The sequence below is a fragment of the Botrytis fragariae genome (assembly GCF_013461495.1).
Source record: "Botrytis fragariae strain BVB16 chromosome Unknown tig00000054, whole genome shotgun sequence".
Classification (NCBI taxonomy): domain Eukaryota; kingdom Fungi; phylum Ascomycota; class Leotiomycetes; order Helotiales; family Sclerotiniaceae; genus Botrytis; species Botrytis fragariae.
The window spans coordinates 1,719,013-1,740,001 of record NW_023500993.1 but is presented as its reverse complement, the minus strand read 5'-3'; the positions used below and the strand labels follow the sequence as shown (position 1 = coordinate 1,740,001).

Sequence of the window (20,989 nt, the reverse complement as noted above, 5' to 3'; positions counted from 1 at the left end):
GCAGTTACAGAATTCATGATCAGATAGGTACTTATAAAAAATTATGACGGATTTCATAAAATTCTACGGTAGCCGAGACGGCATCATATAGCATTCAATATCAAAAACATTGTTGTGAACACTACCTAGTACCTCCCTCCCTAGGTAGCTAGACTCTAGCATGCACTCTAATCATCACTCAAAAACATTCGATAAAAGTAAGCCTCCAAATAGTGTTATGTACTAGGTATTTATTAAAATCCTATGTGATGAAATTCATTTTGAAACCAACGATGCTCTCAACATTATAATAAGCTGAGCCTTAACTTGCTGGAACTCCATCCTGTGTCTATTTTCTGAAAGTAATCAAGACGCCCAGATTGTTTCCGGGAGCAGAATATTTATGTAAAATAATACAAAAGTCATTACCACCGCGATCCGCTGCTAAACTAAACAAATAGTGCAGAGTAAAAAGATATCCCCATGCTCCATGCCAATTACGCCGTCATAGTTCATTAATCGCTCAATGATGCCTCTGTGGTGGCACAAATGTTCCGCTTTGCCTTTGTAATCTGATTTTCGCTGCTTCCGTACCGTCGTCTGCTGTTGCAGCTTCCTTGAACCACGGATGTTGAAGCGCCTCCTTAGCTGTAATGCGCTCATTTGGATCATAGACAAATATCTTTCTCAATAGATCCAGGAAATTCTTGCTAAACTTTGACTGATCCTTAATGATTTCCTATGATTTTATTAGTAAGGTTTGCAGAATGATATTTGGAATAACTTACATGTAAGGGTTTCATCGCCTTCACAAATCGCCGTGAAGCCCTTGTGGTGTCAGCAGATGGGTACTCAAGTCTCAAGCGCTTGAAATATCTGAGAAATTACATCAGTATAAACTCTGTAAGGAAGATTCTAGGGTACTCACTTTTGAGCTGGATTTCCTCCGTTTCGTTTTGCCATGGTGTTGACTTGTTGAACGAGATGGCTATCTATTTTTTTATCGACTACCGCTTCCATCATGGCCAGATGCTCCAGGTTGTCATGTGTTTGGAAAAGGGCGTCACCCGTGAAGAATTCGACAAGTATACATCCAATACTCCAGATATCGCAAGGGAAAGACCAACCAAGACCAAGAATAATTTCAGGAGCTCGATAATGACGTGTAGATACGACAGATGAGTGATATTCATCCTGAAAGGTTGCGGAACCAAAATCAATGAGTCGAATTTCTGTATCCAGAAGAACTTTACGCTGTGCCGCTTGTCGGGTGACTGTGCTTGAAGAAGAAGGGATTTTGCGGCTGTATGTAAAAGCTTGATATGCACTGTTGCATAATAAGATATTCTCTGGCTTGAGATCTGTGTGAATTAAGTTTAAGTCGTGGAGAACTGGTCCAGTGTTAGCTAGTGGCTTCTCACTAATGGCTAGATACTTACAAGCAACACTCGTAAATAACTGTCGCGCAAAATGTTGGATCTGGGAGTTGGGAAAGGGTACGAAGGAATTGCCCTTCAAGAAATCGAAAACGCTCTGTCCCAAAAGATCCATGACTATACATATATGCCCTCTGTAATCGAAACAATCCCGTAGATGTATACATCTGTTCCGGTTCTCACGATCATTTGCTTTGAGTGTTGAGAGGACTCGTAACTCGATTTTCGAAGCATCTCGATATTTCTGTACAGAGCGAATGATCTTGATAGCAACACATTTATCATTGTGAAGATCTTTAGCTTGTACAACCTTTCCAAAGGTTCCTTGGCCAAGCAATTTCTGAACCTGGTCTAATTCCTTATTAGTCTGTAGAAGGAATTGAACGGGCCCATGGAAACTTACATTGTGTTGTGAGGTTCGTTTCTGGAACAACGATATAATGTCCATCATCATCATCGATTTTGGTATTCTTAGTATAAGAATTCTTCACATGTGTTAGCTTTCAATCGTACTGTGGAAAGCATCAAGACTTACATCCGCAATCGGTCGTACTGGGACATCGCGAGATTTTATTGGCGGCTTGGGAGGTGGTATGTAGTTGGTGAAAGCATCCCCATTGATTTCTAGTTCTTTCCTCTTCGCTTCATTCGCAATTTGCAACCGAGTATTGGTCCGTTTCCTCTTCTGCCCTATAACTTCCGCAGCCTCGTACCCATTTTGCCCATTGGATGAATGTGAACCAAGGGATGTAGCGGCTGTTGTATGAATTGCTGACGTTGTGCGATCGGTGGATATCGTGGAGCCGGAACCCGATTCTGATTTGTAGTGTGGACTCGGATCGATCGAGGGGTCAAGTTGGTATACGGGGTCATATGCATCATTGCGTTTTCTCTTCTTCGCCGCATGGCCATTATTCGCTGCCACGGCAGAATTGTTGGCTTGGATATGTGAGGAAACGTCCAACGATGGCTCTGGAGATTCAGAACTATCGATAACAATTACCTCTTTAGGTAAACCATTCTCGTAGAATTTATCCCAGTCTGGTTGTCTCTCCTTGGATCTTTGTCTCTTGTGCGGGGGAGGCGCTTGCGACGAGGTAGAAACCATGGCTGCGGGCTTTTTTGGAGACTTTTTCGACTCGGCTTTCGCAGGGTGTGAGGGTATCTGAGTCGACTTTGGAAGAGGAGCTACACTCGACGATGTGCTATTACTCGACGAGTTGGTCGGAAGGGTGTAAGAGGTGCCCAGACGGCTATTTCCGTTCAACAGGCCGTTGCTCGCTCGATATTGGTGGTTGGATTGATAATTCTGATGATGGGAGTATCCGTAATTGGGATGATGGGGAGGTAAAGTCGATGGAGTCGACATGGCACAATGGCAAGAAGTAATCGTTTCGACCCTGGGGTGGGCTCAGACTTTATCACGTCCAAATTTTCGAAGTACTTGGATGATTAAGATGAATTCTCGAGATCAAAAGGATCAGACCATCGAGTCCAGTGGAGTAGAGTATGAGTTGATTGTTGTAATGTAGAATAAATGCGCGATGATGTATGAAGGAGTTGACGGTTGACGTTGGAAGTGGATGATGGATGGTGGATGATGGTCAAAGGTAATTCTTTCTATCTTTCCGACCGTATCGCGCTGGGTTCGAAATGTCAAATACGCGACATTTCTCGAAAGAGAGTTGATTATATTGACTTGATAGCTAATTTCGATGTGTTAATTTTCCAAATGCAAGAAAATATTGTTGAATATCTTCGATAAAGTTGGTTGCTCTTGGAGAATTAGAAATGAGAACTTCTTTCCAGTTTTCTGAACCTGATGGAACTGGGGTTTCTTGCGGGTGGTTCAAGATCGCTTATGACTAGCAAGTATGATTTTCAAGTAAAGCAATTGAATTGGGTGGTGAATTCTTTTGGTTTGTTCCACTACGACTACCACTACTGTACTCGGAAACTATAATAACTGGACTGATGATAACTGGACTGACTGTTCAACTCGATTCACTGCATTCACAAAGGTACGATTTGAGCCTGCTTGACCATTTGTTACATTTCCTTCTCTTTTTTCTTCACTCTACCCAGGTAGGGATTTCTTCCTCTCCTTCTTTCTCTCCTTCTTCATCGTGTCTTCCCTCTTTTTTTCTATCATCAAAAATGATAATACACTGAGTTATCTACCCCATGAATTACCCAATGAGTGATCAAAGAAAAGTGTCTGTTTATGGCCAGTCTATATCAAATGATAAATTGTACCTGCTCCGGACTAGGGAAATGAGGGGATCTCAATTTGGGAATCAATCATACCTAGGGATGGAGAAAAACGGGTCGAATCATGATATTGTCTTTGGAATCTATTTATTCACATCCCATCACATCATTGAATTGAATTGAATTGTTGAAATCTACTGATCTCGCTCATATAATAATAACTATTGTGAGATATCTCGGTATCCACGTACCCAGTAGTATGTAAGCAGGTGATATTTTGCTCAATCATTCACTCTTTGTCCATTTACCTGTCTCGCATGCCGACTTACAAAGTAGGTATCATTCTCCAAAGTCGAAAAAGCTTTCGTCCCTTGTCCCAAGAGAGTTATACTTTCATGCCAACCTACCATCATGTCAACACGAAGTTGTTCTATTCGCCATTTTCCATTTCCCCTGTATCATATGTTCTGTCATTATGTAGGATAGCTAGCGACCTCCCTCCATTCTCAAATATACCTAGGTAGATACTAGGTATGGACTGCAACTTACAAGCCCTCTCTGCATGCCACGAGTAATCTTACCCATCTAGCCATCTTACCCCGAGGCCATTTTCTTTCCAAAAGTCCTTCCATTCACATATCCAGTCAGTCAGTCAGTCACATCACATCACTTAAAACACTTCTGAGAAAAGCTGGTGGCCCTCCCTTGAATTCATCCAAGAGCCGTCCTATTCATTCACTCTGGCCAATCCTTTATCAGTGTAACCAACCCCCCGTTATTCGTACATTGATTGAGTTGATGAATGCATGATCCAAGTCTGAGTCCTGTCATCATGCTTCACAAAGAAAAAAAACAACCTCACAAACCCACTGCCCAGGAAAAGCTCAGCCCAAGGAAAGCCAACACGGTGACACTTTGAAGGATATATATTAGATTGGGAAAATCCTTAAACCCATAATAGTAACAGAAGTTATTTTTGCAGTAGGATTTCTTAATCTATCCAAATTCCACAACTGGTTCAATCTTTTACTTTTCTGTACAATTGCCACTGAAATTTCCAGCCATTGTTCTACTTCAAAAATCATCCGCTTGACAAAAAAAAACCCCTCGATCTTCTTTATCTAAAGTGGCAATTGTCATAGGCGAGGTATGGAGGGATCATCATTGCAACTTGTTTCTCGTAATAGACGCGAACAGAAAAGATTACTTACTGTACTCACATGAGTTTGAGTTTCGAACGAATGTCCTAAACAATTCTAGAAAGAACTGCTGCGATACAGATATAAAAATCCGTGCTCATGAACCAATTTAATGGTCGTGCGGGATGTGTGATCGACGAACAAGGGGATCCCGTTGGTCTTTGAGCCGGTAATCACGTGCCAAGAGACACTTATTTCAAGAAGGGGGGAGAAGCGAAAATTGATACAGCCCCAGCTGAATTTTTATCTATGTGTTATTTGTATTTTCTTCTATTGGTATCAGGTTTCTGTGCAGTGTAGCCATGAACGCCATGCTCTATGCTTTCTTTAATCAATATCCCGCCAGTAGATCTCTCGGTGGGGTTAAAATAGAACTCGAGCCGCATGATGGACCTTTGAAAATAGTGGTTGAATAAGGCCGAATTGTGTCTTGGAAATATAAAATTCGAGTCATTCAATGATGTCTTCATATTCCTCTGTTGAAAACTACCTTTCCACCCTCTCCGCCCTTGCCCCAGAATTCCTCCTCTAACGTTGATGCATCTACGCTTTGGCGTTGAGGGAAGGCCGCTAGAGCTAGAGGTAAAGCGAACAGACTAGTACCAAGAATGAGACCCAGATTGATTGGTAATGTGAGTCTAGGGTTTCTAATGAGAAACTGCTTCTTCTGTAATCTCACCAAAATTAAAGCTGGAATAACCATAATTGGAGAACTGTTCAAAACTCGACTGATAGCTGTCTCCGAGACGGCAATAGTGGCTGCTTTCTTGCTCTTGCCCAATGAAGCAACCTCGGACTCAGATTTGCCCTCTGCTGCAAGCTTTACCTTATCCGACTCTGAGAGAACTGGATAAACATCAATGCCTTTTCTAATCTCTTCTCCTCGCATCAAGAAAACATTCAATGCTCCAGCACTTGCAACGGCAGCGAATGGTACCAATCTTCCAAGAATCATCTTGGTGCCTGGGCTAACTTTCTTTAATCTTGGAACAAGAGCATTGAGACCAAGTGCAACAGAGCAAGAAGCTCCAACTGCGAGAAAGTAGGATTGTGCAATTTTTGAGGTTGAGAGAGGTGTGGATTTGTTGGCATTGGCATTGTTGATAGCCACATTGAGGGATTGATTTGTAATTTGCCATAACAATGTTCCTGTCGTCTGCCAGCTGTCAGCAATGGGATATTTCTGTAGAACTTCTGAGAAAGCTTACTCCCAATCCTGGTGTAAGCATTCCTGCTGTGACTACCAAGTTTGATAAAACGAAGCATGACATTCGAAATGGAAGGAAGACTGGAGTGCCAGTATCTGATAATATGAGCCTTCCATCCAGTACTTTCGCAGAATCTCACAAACCTGGATGTAATGTTGAATCGACAATCTTTTTCGCATTCCACAACTCCGGAGTCATTTCATGGATCTTCCCCTGCTTATAACTCGAAATGAGACTTTTCGCATGCTCCAATCCGGCGCTGTTGACCAACAATGTTCTACTCAATCGTCAGCATATGATGTTGTATACTTCACAAGGGCTACGATGGAGTGTCTGAAAGAAAGTGTGAGCACCTTTTTGGTGAAAACACACAACAAGTTCCTCCTCACCTAGGGTCTGAAATGGCCGCAGAATGCATCACCCGTCCCCAGTATGTACTGAGATCATACTGGGAAGCGGGCAATTCTCGATTGCCTGGGAGAGAGGCAGACATTGTTCTGGTCCTTGAGTCACTATATAGTCTGAAGAAACGTCGAATTGAGGTTGATATAAGACTTTAATGTAGGTAGTACCGGGGGCAAAATGATTTCGGATCCGAATTATCAATAGTAAGCCGCTCGCAGATTCATAGAATACATAAAGACCGCGGAATTGGTGGATTGAGTCTTTCGAGTTGTCTTCGCGGGAGACCCCAAATTATTTATTTTTGGCGCTCTGACTCCGCTTTCGCTTCACCTGTTTATCGGGATTTCTTCTCAAGGAGCGAAGATAAGGTCTCACCACAAAACAAAGCATATCACACAAAGGATTTACTTCTGAACAATAAATATTAAACCATTTGATAATGAAATTTGCCTATCTTAAACTCGTTGGCAATTTAGTCATTACATTCTGTTTAATCCATTGGCCATCAATAATCAATAGGCCCTTACGCTCTCAAGAAGTCTTGACATACAAAAAATTACCTATCTAGAGGTTTATTGATTGAAGGGGTCCAGTAGATACCATCTGTGGGCGAGAAGTGACCTAAGTCTGATTGACGTCTTGATAATGATACTCAAAGCTCCTCGATCCGAACTTGCTGAACACTTGAATGGTTGGTCATGAGGATCTTGTCAATAGCGGGGAGAAATTTGAAGAGGATATGAGTTCATGAATGGCAATGATGCACCAGTGAAGTACATCTTATGCCGAAGTACAGATGCATGGTACAGAGCGCGTGTTGCGATGCGAATCTCGAAATACCGGTACGATAATGCACTGGGCTACCTACAGGTCTAGGTTTGTTATAGACCTCCGTACATCAATTGACACGCGTTCAATATGCATTTGTGTAGCTATCAAAAGCTGGTCAACGCAAGTGTCGACAAGTCAGAGAACTGATGCATCGATCACCAAAGAACTCAATCCAAATGTAACAGTTCATTCACGGCTTTACCACAAAAAATACTTGGCATTTACTAAAGCACAATATTGTGTACAAAAGAGCTCCTCTAATGGATTGGTGTCAGTTTTTTGGTCATTCGCCCTCAAGTATCTAAAGATGTACCTAGGTATAAGTTTGAACTTTCAGCGAACATCTCAAAGTGCGGCATCTGCAGCTTTTACCAGCCTTTAACTCAGATCACGACTTCTCATCGTGAACATGATATGACAATAATGTACTGTATTGTGTACTGCTGTACGACTTGATCTCATGTTGTAACCAGCATGGCTGGCGGAACAACCACAACGTCCAGCATTCTCCGGCAGCTAGCACACAGGCGATCTAGAATCACACTAACTGTCCTCAACCACCAATTTCGTATGAACGTCATACTTCAGACACTGCACCAAGCTTAACTCAGCAACTCATCTCCGTTGCAATAATTCCGGCCAGCTTTCAGATATGCAACAAAAGACAGAATAACCAGCACTTGTACAAGCAAACGCCATGGAATCTCAAAGCGAGCCTGTCAATACTTGACACCTGATCATTTGTACCTTTTAAATGCAAGAAAGTGGTCAGGGAAATTGTTATCTGTCTTTCTTTTGCCGTCGCCGAGAATTATTCGTGGTACCGAAGGCTGGACTCTTCCGCGGAAATCAAAAGATATCTCACTCGATGTTTCTCAACTTTTCCGAGATATCCGAATTACCATCGGAATATAAGTATATGATGATGTATTTGACTGAGCAAAGAACTGGTTTATTCGTGATCTTACCTTCGATATTCCGTTCAATATTACCCTCTTGGCAGTATGTGCCGTTCGGTGTTACATTTACATGCCGAACCCCAAATTAGCCAAAATATTACATTGTCATATCGGCGAACAACATACTACTTCCCTTTTATGTCAGTGGAGATTACGCAATTATGAAAGAGATGCATGTACCTCACCCCTCAAGCGTTTGTCGCTCTCAAGCGAGAAGTAATCAACACAATTTATGCCTGTGGTTGTGTCAGTATTAAGGATCACTCTGGACCGTTACTATTGTACTTGAAGATAATCCTATGAGAATTAATTTCAGGCCTACATAGCTCTGAAATATATGCTGTCAGTAGGAATATCTCTCTATGCTCCTAATAGACCTATAATCTGGCATTGACCTTTCACAACCAAGCGGTCAGTCGCGTTCCGGAGAGAAAATTTCTCGAATAAGAAGTAACCAATGGGAGCTCATTCCGACCAATTATCATACTTGGCTGCTCTATCAAGCATCATCTCCAAATATACTCACCCTCATATTTGATGCCATGAGCGAATACAATCTACGTAACCTACAAATATATATACATATTATACCTAGTTGCCTATCTTTGCAAGAGATGCACACTTTCTTTCGAACTAGCCTGTTATCCTCTTCAATCGACCTGACGACAACCCGACAGGAAATCGAAGGGAAAAGGAAGTTTTGCTGCATATCAGAATTTGCGAAAAAGTACTTTGTGGGAGGTTAGTTTTTTACTCAAAATTGCTTTTGTGCTAAGTAAATCGAGCGTTGCAGAGGCGTGTTTCTTACCACCTGGCCAATTTCGAGCTTCTTAAATTCCTCCCACGAGGAGTTATTCCGCTTTCAATGTTGATTAAGCTCCATGTATACTCGGTCGGTCAGTCGAATTTTGTTGCATATCTGGCAAAGTTGCAAAGAAAGATACTTTTCAACCGCTCTCGATTTATACTTAAGGTATCTCCAGGCCATCATTGTAGCTTTCTGGCTATTGAGATCAATTCCATGCTTCCTGGTGGAATATAGGCTTGGCTTGATTGATCCACGGAGACACGCATAGCTTCAAGCAACTACAGCTATCCAAAGTTTTGCTGCACGTCTGCTCCCAAAAATGTCTGAGTTAAAAAGTACTTTCTAACTACCTTCAACTTTGGGCAGCCTTTCCACTCCGGAATAAGATACAGAATAGCCTCCTGTAGACTTTATATATGCTCTCTGAAATATTGAATCCAAAGTTCTGCAAAAGTGACGGAATTCAGGAAGTTTTGCTGCACGTCTGATAGAAGTTCTTTGGTGTTGAAAAGTACTTTTCGGCAACGTTGAGGAAATCGACCAAAAGTTTTGTTGCAAATCTACAAAGAGATTCGATTTTAAAAAGTACTTTTTAAGAAGCCTCGGAAAATGGCTTAGCCTGTGCTACTGCTATTTTGGTAGGTATGAGTCTTATTAGCACCTGTAGCATTTGCATCTCTGAGGTCGAATTTGGGCGAGCGTATTAGGCTTTTGTTGCATATCTGCAAAAGTAATTTCTATTACGCGTCCAATATATCTACAAGAGGGGCCTTACAGTGACTTGGAGGTGTGTACAACAAGTGGTTTTATTTGAGCTGTACAACCCTAAAATACTTTTCTCCAGAATAGTGCCCCAAGCGTTGAAGAAGAATACGAGAAATGGCGTGAGCCTATGGTATCTGTGAATTAAACTTCCTTCGTTTCGCGGCTGGCTCTAGATCTTCATTCAGAAGTGAGATATTAGTGCAGTGTCGATGCACAGAATTCAGGTTCGAGTTTTTACTTGATAAATTGTTGGTAACAGGACTGATGTCTTACCAATTAGGATCCCCTGGATCTCACATTCCAGCCTCTTAAATGCCTCGTCCCTCACCGTAGATAACTGACATGGATACTCCGAAAATACCGAGCAAACTGTATGCTGCATCTTCTTTTCTTGTCATAATTTGTTTTTCCGCCCACTTCTTTCTATCAGTAACGCTGAATTTTGATAAAGGGATTCCTTGGAGTGCCTCGGGAGCGATACTTGTAATCTCTTGTCTAATCAACTTTGGAGAATCTTTATCCCCAAGCCTTTTACCATCTCGCGAAAAGAACTCGACTGATGTTGGAGCCAGAAGTTCTTGGGGCGTCCATCCTCTTGTAAACCATCGAATTAAGGGATTCCGAAAGCTCGGCGTCACTTGATTTTTTGATGCAACAGCTATCCACCCAGAAGTAGCATCGCGTTAAAGATTGGCTTGACGACAACTTTACGGGATTGCAATGGCTTCTACAACATCTGCCTATCTCTTACCTAAGCGCCACAAACGCAACTATTTATTATTTAGGAAAGAAGGCTGGCAGATTCTTTTAAAAACATAGGATATTGCTGATGCTATAAGAGAAGCTGAGATCGATGACTGGGATATACAGTGAAGATAGAAATATTCATCTGGTTAGTTGGAGGTACTAGCACTTCTATACTACTTGGCTAGGAACATAGCAGTGGCAACTCCTGCCAGGGATGATCGGCCTTGTGATGAGAAGATAATGACTCTAGAGCACAGATGTGTATATTATGTTACAATGATGTACTGAAGAGCAATTGACCACAAGAATGTATATTAACTAAATACAAAGATTAAAATATATAATTCTGGATACTCAACGTTCAAGCCACTGCTAGCTCAATCCAAGCCAGATAAAGCGAGTCTCCTAATGACCACTTCCATATGTGAACGAGTTGTTGAAGCACGATGCACCATCAAAAATATTCCATCAGGTCTGATCACAAAGTGTTTCCTGCCGAGGTAGGGACAGTGTTCTGTATCGATGAAACTGCAGCTGCCGAGGCAATGCTGGTCTTTCCTTGGAAGAGATAAAGGAAGCTCGTGTCTGAGTAGCTGAAGGCACCCGAGCTAGACAGACTATTTGAGACACAGTTACGACCAAGATACGTCGCGCATTTGGACACATCAGCAGGGTTCGAGGAGAATAGACGAATCGAAGAGCCTGATTGCACCACCGTCGGGACGCTTGTGAAGTAGTTACCCTCGTACAGACCCATGCCATTCTTGTCTCCTTCGAGTAAGTGACCGGAGTTTGAAGACCAGACATTGTTCACGGCGTGGAAAAGTGTGTTCCCAGAAAGTGCAGGGGTGCGACCAGAAGTGTTATAGACGTAGTTTTCTGATGAGTGTAGTGGTCAGCTATATTTTCATGGGGGTGAATTCGGGAGAGGCATACTGTAGAATGTAATTTGATCCCCTGACCCTACCAGCTCCAAACCCCAGTATGAGTGTCCGTCGCACGAAGCGGAGTGTTCCGTCTTGCCATTGATAAAGCTGTTAGAGATTGTAACTGCGTTGTTGGCACCGGTGCCGAAGCTGTAGTGCTGACGGCCGAGACTGGATGTCTACGTTAAGCAACGATTAGTTGATTTTACCTTCACTGCCAGCATGCCAGAGAAAACTCACAGTGACATGATCAATCCATATATTGTTAGTATCACTGAAAGTCAGCGCATCGCCACCCCAGACGTACTTGGGGTTAAGATTGGTGATGGCGATGTTCTGGATGATGATGTTCGAGACGCCAACAAAACGCAAGCCTTTGCCGTTCAGCGTCGCGCCGTTCTTACCGACAAGTGTCTTCTGTGACTTGACATTGATACCTTGATAACCAGCAGTATCGACAGACACGCTGTATGTTGGGTTCGAGCCGCATCCACCGAGGGTGTTAAGTAGCGCCTGTCCTCCATTCGAGGTCGTGCATGGATAGGTATCACAAGCTGTCAATGGAGTTGTGCCCTCTGATCCGACAAAATTGAAAGTTCCGGAGATGACGATATTCTGGGGGTCGTCTGAGGTGAGGTAGGCCTTTAGCTGCGCGATGGTGGTCGGATACACAACTGCTGCACTACCGCCACCCGTGACGGCAGAAGCCATGCCAATTGGTGTGCCTTTGACTATGGAAGAGATAGCCCGCTTCTCGGTGCTTTCGACTGGTGCGGCCACTATCAAAGTACTCAAGGCCGCTAGCATCACTGCTGAAATGAATCTTAAGTTCGTCATCGTGTTTGTTGAAGAGAAGGAAAACAGAGTTTGAGGAATGAACGTGAAAGAGTGTGAGTAGGTTGATTGTTTCAAACAAGTTGTACCATCTAACGTCAACCGCCGCCGACTTTGTACTTTTCAATTTGCATTCAGTCATCAAGGGTCAACATCCCGTAGCTCCCTCAGATTGGCAAACATCTGCCAGAAGAAGACCACGAAGGGCACGTGCACTTCGGCGAACTAATAAACATCAGCCAAAACAAGAAACTGAGGGAGGGGCACTTCCACCTCACCCCTAGAACGGGTAATTAGTTTAAATAGATAATACCGTATTCATTTGAAAAATTCGTACAGTACAAGGCTAGCAGGGGTGCTTCATCTCGAGGCCAATCAGCTTGCCTTTGAATGAAATAAAACGCCTCAAAATAGAAGCATTTAACAAAATTTCAAGGCATCTGATGAATAATCTGATGAGCAAACGAATCAGACAACTCCGGTGTATACCGCAACCCTAACTCGCGATAAGCTTAAATTATTAATCCTTGCTAGCTTTGTACCAATTCTCCAAATGAATACTGTATACTCCAAACAAAATACCCACTCACACTTAAAATTAATTGTTAGTCTTCGCTTAATCTTTTTCTTAGACACCCAAAAGTTCAGATGAGCTTCTAGTTCTCCCCAGTACGCTCCTTATGTGTACTATATATCAAACGTCTAAGCGCCGTTAGACTCCTCCTCCTACCTTATTACCACCGCAAATACTTTCGTATAGAGCGATCGCTTTCGAGATTAAGGAGCGGCTCCACCAATGCAACCTCCACAATTTCGCGAGAAACAACTGCCAGGTAGTTCTAAAGATTCAGTTCCTCCGCGACGCTTCGATAATCAAATTCCGAGAAGTTGCCCGCCCGCGTCGGTGAGGTGATAAGTTGGCCCACCAATCGGTCTGAATATTTGGCATCATCTTCTGACATCAGTCAAAAACAGCCTGTTATTATCGGGAAAACTGTTTGCGATTTGTGCGCAACAAGCCAAAGTAAGTTATCTGTCTAATGCACCCCAGAGCGCCACAATGATTGCGGGGTGCATTCTTTCACGTCAATGAGCTTGCTGCAACACGGGCAGAGATATGCCATCAACGAAGTTTAACAGTATAGTCTGTTACTGACAAGGCTGCTGAATCTGCCGGGTCTATACACTACCCTATTTGGCTGCATTTGAAGGCTATTTTTCTGACGTCTTCCCCTTGAAACTTTTTTAACCAATAATAATATGACTAGCAGGCTGTAAATTACGGGTGCTCCCCTTTCCTGCATCACGCTAGCGCACCGAAGACGTTTTGTTGCATACCTAAAGATAGCGTACTTAATACTATGGACCAGAACAGTCGGCTAGGTTCAATACTATGTGCTGCCACATATACAATGCTATTCTCTTGAGTGCTGCCAGTCGCAATAGCATCAAAAAGTACTGTTTTGATTCAAATATGTTTGAGTCGTGGACTGAAGACCCGTTTGTTGCGCATCCTATCTCGTAAGTTTGTATAGACCTTTTGAAAGTACCTTTAAAGATAAAAGTTTGTATAGATATACAACAAAACTCTCCCAAAATTATGAGTGAATATAGCAAGGTCGGCTTTGCAATCAACTGTCGCTCCCAACGAATTGTATCTGGTTCTCAGGCATCATAGTCTGCTTACAGGCTGCTAGAGAAACTGTCAGACATGGTTAGATGCAGTTATTAGGTATCAAATTATTTGTGTGAAATAGCTATTCCTTCTAAACACTATCATGGGCTTATGGAACCATAGATAACCCCTAGAGAAAGAATTTTTGTCGCACGCCCGGGAACAAAAATCGAGCTGCGGTCCTGGACCGTAAGATAGAAAGATACTTGATATTGTCCTCTTTATATGCACCGGCTGAAAATCCGTTCGTTGCCCATCTAATTTCGACAGATTGTGTAAATTCTATTCAAAAGTAATTTTGGGAATAGATATGCAACAAAAATTTCTGGATATCGAATTCACTAGAGATAAACGAAATTCACGCTATCCCTTTCTTTTCCACGCAAGAGGTACTTGATACTCAACTTGACCACTGGTACTAGTTCTATTACTAGAGCCAGCCTTAATTATTATTTACAAGCTCTGCAATTATCTGGGGGTAGCTCGAGTCTGAAAACATATCGAAGACACCATCTCGATTCGTGAATCTGCTTAGAGAAAGCCTGCAAAGTACTGATTATCCTGCCTTTCTTCTATTCTGGTCATTATACTTTTCATCAAAGTATCTATATTTCAACTCGCGAGGCAGTGCTCTATAGAAACGTACTTTAAATTGGTCAAATCAGTTTGAATTGGAAGGACACAGTCAATATTCACCTCAACGTCCAGACGTAGACCCACAAGCATCATTTTCTCAGCTCAAGACCATTATATAACGACCACGATGATCCAAATTCTTAAATCGAGTAACCAGATCAAAGGCAATCAAAGGATTGAAAGGGTCAGAAATACAGTTTGATGAATCCTAGTTTATATTACATATCTATGTCTTCGCTTCAGAACTTGGAAGTGTGTTGAAAATGGGATTCGTCGCATGAGATTTGAGAAGATAGGAAGGGTAAATATACTAGTGACAAGTACTAGGATAACGACAACAAAGGAGAATTTTTGATGTTTGATGGTGATAGTGATAGTGAGGAGTCGAAGAGTTGTTATACTTTGGTTGGAGGAAAGAGAGTCTAATTTATATCGATTACCTGAAATTAATCTGCGTTCGATATGTATTACATATCTACACATCGTTCTGAATCGCGAAGAATGGTTTCCTGAAGTCTCATTGTCTGTATCTCTTTTTGCTTTGGAGAAGGAAAAGAAGTAATCAAGAAGAGTTCTATTTATACCCCTCGAGCGAAGGAAAATTGTAAAGATAATTACCTAGTCAGCTCGCGATATCAAAGTGAATCAAAATCCTGCATTCCGAACTCGGAGAACAAAGCAAGGTTTCCATAATAAGACTCGGCTTTTACGCATCAAGCATAGGTAGGTATATAAATAAGTAATTACCTTTCCCAGCAAGCTTTTACTTTAACATACACCCCACGAGAAACAGAGAATTACAGCCGGTATGGACTGGGTCGATCAAGCATAGCTTTCCAACGGATTTCTAAATCTTGAGGTAGCAGCATCATAGAGCAATGGAATTAATTACATTACGCACATTAATTCACGCATGAAGCGAAAAGGAGAATCACCAAGTTTAGCGAACGAAAACGAAAGCGACAGCGATCGCAGAGTCCTTACAAGGTTAGATACTCACCCATAAACTCCAATAGCAAATAATAATAATAATAATGATAATAATATTAACAAAACCCCCTCATCTCACATCCTCATAATAACCAAACTTCCTTCCCTTCCCCCGTTTCCCCGTTTCCCAACCCTCCTCATCCAAAATACCAAAAGAATACCAGATCACAAACCGCGCTCCTCACCACCTCGGTGCAGCGGCCTGATTCCCAGATTTCCTTCAACCATTCCATCTTTCTTCTCTCGTTTCTTTTATACGCCTCGCCGCATGCTATACTATGCTATGCTTTACTTGATTTTGTATCACTGCCTACCTACCTAGGTCCCTAGTGGTGTGAAGATAATGTTATTTGATTTGATACTCACTTAATCCACCAATTCACCCTCTTCTCTTATTTCTTTTACACGCCTACTTAAGTATATATTTCCATCTTCAAAAATTATACAAATCGGTGATGTATCTAGGTAGAGACGTATATTAAATCCACTATCTCCTCTTTTCCAATTTTGCAAATTTATATTCAGATGCCTCTACACCGATTCACTTCAACTTCTGTGCATGACATAATAATCCCACCACATTTCACTCGTCCGTTCACAACAGAAGAATTTATATCTTTTCCTGAAATATTTAAGGATATATATTATCTTGTCTATCAACTCCAGCCTTGATATATACAATTTGATATTTATACAATTTATTTATACAACAATCTACATGTCCAATCTATACCTACAATCCCCAATCTATACCTACAATCCCCAATCCATCCCTTTATCCCAGTCTCTCCCCTCTTCTCCCTTCCTCTCTCCCCTCATCCCTTACTACCCCTCTCAATCACCCTTCCAATCACCAATCCACATCCAACGGCCCCACCCAACTCTCCCCCACCGCTCTATAAATCCTCACTTCCCCCTTCACCAACTCCGCCATATTATATTCACCCCTCATAACCCTCTTCACCCCACCCACGTTTTGTTCTACGACTTCTAGGACTCCATTGGGTTTGACTATTGATTTATCTTGTTAGCATGGGGTAATTCATGGGATACTTATGGGAATTTTTGCATAAATGCAAGGACGAAGGATGGATAGAAGGAAGCGAGTGAAGAAAAAGGTAAAAGTAAAAGGGGAGGAATAACAAGATGTGATAAGAAAAAGAAGCAAAGAAAAAGAAACTCACCCCCAACAACGACACTAGTATGATCCGGCGCCCCCGCCCACTTCTGACCTCCTCTATTATCCATAAAATGCGCTTCCAAGAATTGCACCACATCACCTCTCCTAACCCCCGCTTCTTTAACTCCCCCTCCAACTTCCACCCTCCCATTCTTAAACTCGAAAACCTTATACCCATGCACATATCCCTGACTACTCATACACCCCTCCTCGCCCCTCTCTTTACAATCCCGCGCAACAGCTTTCAATCCCTCATTAGCCAAAGTCCAACACTCACCATTCCCCACTTGTGTCCCCATCTGCGCTTCACACCATCCAGCCACACTCTCTCCATACCTATCTCCATGAAGTTCCAACTCCCTTTGCCCCAACTTCCCGGGCGGTGCAATATGTCTTTGCTCCGCTCTCACTGTTCTTCCTGGATCACTAGCATCCCATACTAATTTAATCTTAGTAGTCGAAAGGTTAGTGTTATCACGTAAAACACCAATGAAAGTGTGAGTTTTGCGAGGACCGTTGGAAGTCCAGCTACTACACGAGGCGTGAGAGCGAGTGCCTGGGAGAGAAGTGATGGAGGGAGGTGGGAAGGTGGGGGGATTTTGGGCGAACCACAGGGTTTGAAGCGAGAGAGGGAGATCAGTGGGGGTATACTGTGATTGTGGTGGTGAGGGAGACGGGGCGGGAGCGGGATGAGAGGACTGGATTTGGGTTAGTTCTTAGTTTATGAAATGTAGAGAGTGATAATGACGAAGGAAAATATTGAAATGGGGAAGAGGGAAGGGCGAGCTTCAGTAAAATATATGCATGCTATCACGGCCTGAAAAAGACTATTCAAGTAATGGAGGCAAAATCATGCTTTGCAATATGAAATATCCATTTCACAAACCATCGGACCACTGTATGAAGATGTCCAAAAATAGTAAAGAGAAAATTCATAATTCAAAAAGCTCATGGAAACTCCAGTATTCTCGAGACCAAGGGTAAAAGTATTGATTGTAAAACTATGAATGTTGATCACTTACCATAGGCTTAGGCTTAGTCGCCATTGGTATAGGCGGCGGTGCCCCATTCCCAGGAGCACCCAATTCTGACCTCTTCTTAGGGGGAGGGGGAGGAGCCGGCTTCTTTTTCCCTAAAACTGATTGTCCATTTAATCCATTTCCAACCGGACTAGATGAATTCTCCATATTCCCATCGTGTCCATTAGTCGAAGCATCTTTCCCCTGTGAGATTCCTCCGTACGATCCCACTTTATCAGCAATTCCGTATTTTGTATTTAATTTGTTCGCAGATGCCCATCCTGATTTCACTTGTTCTCCATGTCTTTCTCTGAAATTGTTCGCGGTGCTTGCGGCGGTTCGGGCGTCGGATAGAGAGATGGACGAGGGATCTTTGTGAAATGCGGATGCGGTTTTCAGAGCTGCTTGTTTTTGGGCAAAGGTTGTTCCTTCAGATGGAGGTGGGGGCTTGGGGGATGAGGAAGATAATGATGGCGAGGATGTGAGCCGAGAGAACCGAGATTGAAGTTCATTCACCTGTGGTGAAGAGGATCTGGATGGTATTTGAGGTGAGGATGTTCGTGCAGGTAGTTGTGGTGAAGATGTCCTTGAAGGCGGAGGTGGAGGGGATGAATTATTTGTAGATGTTCGGGATGGAGGGGGTGGTGGTAGGGCCGGTTTTGCTTTTGTAGACCCAATTCCAAATCCAGGCACTGATACTCCTGCTGCGCCCAATCTACTCAATGCCCCTTGATTCAATATACCTTTATGTGGATCCGCTTCAGATGTAGCCGCGCCATATGTAGGAGGAGGCGAAGGAGCCGATGATCCCGGATTGGAATTTTGTCGCGGTGGCAATCTTGGTGGTAAGCCAGGAGGTTTAGGTTTACCAGCTGTAGGAGGCATAGGCGGCGTTCTCCCATCTGCGCCATCCTTTCTTCCAGGAGGTGGTGGTAAATGTGATACAGATAATCCTGTAGTATTCGCACGGTATGGCATTGGCGGTGGTTTAGGTTTCGCAGCTTCTTCTTCTTGTCTTCTTCTTTCTTCTTCCTCTGCCTCTTGTTTTGCTCTTATTTCACTTTGTGGTATTGGAGCACCCAACCCTCCTGTGTCCGATCTTGCTGAACTCGATAGACTGGTCGGAGGTGGTAAAGCGGCAGCTCCATGATATTTAACACTTTTTGGCGGCGGGCCGAACGATGCAGGATCTCTCAATGAAGATAGAGGTGTGGAGTTATGTTCTAAAGCTTCTTCTCTTGGATCTTTACCTTTTCCCATCCTATTGAATCGAATGTTAGCTCAATACCTAGGTAAATACAATATCTGAAATCAAAAACTCCTTCATCTTGTTCGGAAAAGGAGATAAAACATACCATCCAGCTACTTGATTAAACCCCTTGAAATCACCTTTCCAGCTTTCCTTGGATTTCCCATCTTTGCCTTTTGGATGCCATCCACCTTTCAAAGTATCCTTCAATCCCGACATGTTGATGTAGAGAAGAATATACAATGATAATCTAGGGGTGGTTTTGCGGGGAGTTGTTTAGTCCCCATGCTCGCTTTAACTATGTAATAGCTTGTTTTGCTAGTTCCAAATTGTCATAGTCATTATGCATGCGTAATACCCGTTCCGTCCGATACAAGCTGAGACGAAAGAAAATTCTCCGAACATTATGTTTTGATACTCCTACATTGAAACTATCTGGGTAGGTACTGTTGACACAAAAATTCAACCCTCAAATCTCTGCCGACATATAATAAGGATATAAGTAGAATATTACTGTATTGTAAATCTACTAGGTAGGAGGCATGCCACAATCCAACAGTCGCTTATTCCCCAAATGCCGAATACCACATGGTGCAGGAGATTGTGGCGGCACAACATTCTCCTTCCCTCACATATCATTCACCAAAATATGAGGATATATAACCAACACAAACATCAAGTGTCATCAAAGAACGAGCATAAGTTCGGCCTAGTGGCCTAATGGTTAAGGCGCCAGATTTCGGTATAAGAATCTCTGGAGATTGGGAGTTCGAATCTTCCCTGGGTCGATATGATTTTTGGTTACTTTTACCCTTGAGACTTTTGATTTGCTTGTTTGTATGACATGAGGTTATGGAAAGCAAGATCCCATCAAACTTCAGATTGTGTTGCTCTTTCTCTCTGTAGACTTTTCGGATGACCGTTTTGGTACCTAGGCAGTTGAAGTCAACCATTTTAGGAATTCCTGAAGACAGTGTCTATTGAGGACTTGGTGAGGTGTCAAAAGAATCAATCAAAAAGTGACCTTTAAGAATAAAATCGGGATAATACTGCTGCGATCGTTATTTCTAAAGAGCCAGCAATGCAGCCATACAGATACCTTACCTCTCACCGAGTTTCCTGTCATCAATAAATTGTTTGTGTCGTCAATCACAAGAAAGGATTTCCTGCCAGAGCTTTTTCCAAACACAACAAGAGTATTCCTCTCCCATCAGGATTAATGATACTCTCCACTTAATCAGAACATTGAATCGTTCAATTTCGAACACAGCCATCAAGATACTAAAACATGGCGACTACCTTAGTATCCCATCAAGCGTCAAGCATTGCTGCAATCTCCTCATCCTAAAAGGCAGCCGACCATTAGTCTCAGAGAACACTTCTCATGCCCACAGTAATGCCACCAAGCCCTCTACATACATTATCAAGCTCATCGATTCAAGCAAGGGATTCTCCGAAAAACATCCTATTCAAAAACGACAACCTGTAACTTGACCATCCCGACACCCTCGCGAGCACAAGACAGACATCCCACCATCCAATATTCCGTCCGATTCTATATTGATAATATTTTGACCATGTTACTTCAAACCCCGTCAAGCCCAAAAAAAATCCTCTCTCTATCTTTCAAACCTCGATATGAGAAAACACACAATAAGCAGATCAGATCAGATCAAATCAACTCACAACAACGGCACCAAGTCCAGAAACCCAAAAGCAACTCCAAATTGCCAATACCAACCAAACTAAATGTAACCAAGGAACCAAAAAACAAGTTCAACCACCCTATATCAATTTTATCCATTAGAATTACAATACTACTAAATTATCCATTCTCTGCTTATATACTGCCTTGTATACATGTACTCAAGCAACATATATGCCATACCGCCATTTAAATACCCAGAATATCAGTTTTTGCGATAGGCACGA

At 42.5% G+C, this 20,989-nt stretch overlaps 4 protein-coding genes across 4 annotated transcripts; all 4 read right to left on the bottom strand.

Moving 5' to 3' along the window:
• Positions 1-502: 502 nt before the first annotated feature.
• On the bottom strand, positions 503-2,784 carry Bfra_005292 (putative cmgc clk protein kinase protein; the record flags this gene model as incomplete). The annotated part of the gene is made up of 6 exons (XM_037335676.1): positions 503-718; positions 768-855; positions 908-1,370; positions 1,419-1,766; positions 1,819-1,900; positions 1,951-2,784. 6 exons carry the CDS (start codon positions 2,782-2,784, stop codon positions 503-505), a joined length of 2,031 nt encoding a protein of 676 aa, XP_037192771.1.
• A 2,507-nt stretch (positions 2,785-5,291) lies between these two features.
• Positions 5,292-6,526, bottom strand: Bfra_005291 (putative transport protein fsf1 protein; the record flags this gene model as incomplete). Its single annotated transcript, XM_037335675.1, has 4 exons — positions 5,292-5,981; positions 6,034-6,128; positions 6,177-6,310; positions 6,423-6,526. The coding sequence occupies 4 exons, from the start codon at positions 6,524-6,526 to the stop codon at positions 5,292-5,294; spliced, it is 1,023 nt and encodes a 340-aa protein (XP_037192770.1).
• Positions 6,527-11,026: 4,500 nt separating this feature from the next.
• On the bottom strand, positions 11,027-12,311 carry Bfra_005290 (putative pectin lyase f protein; the record flags this gene model as incomplete). The annotated part of the gene is made up of 3 exons (XM_037335674.1): positions 11,027-11,427; positions 11,485-11,653; positions 11,715-12,311. 3 exons carry the CDS (start codon positions 12,309-12,311, stop codon positions 11,027-11,029), a joined length of 1,167 nt encoding a protein of 388 aa, XP_037192769.1.
• A 4,148-nt stretch (positions 12,312-16,459) lies between these two features.
• On the bottom strand, positions 16,460-19,276 carry Bfra_005289 (putative altered inheritance of mitochondria protein 3 protein; the record flags this gene model as incomplete). Its single annotated transcript, XM_037335673.1, has 4 exons — positions 16,460-16,620; positions 16,794-17,487; positions 17,812-19,069; positions 19,164-19,276. The coding sequence occupies 4 exons, from the start codon at positions 19,274-19,276 to the stop codon at positions 16,460-16,462; spliced, it is 2,226 nt and encodes a 741-aa protein (XP_037192768.1).
• Positions 19,277-20,989: the final 1,713 nt, after the last annotated feature.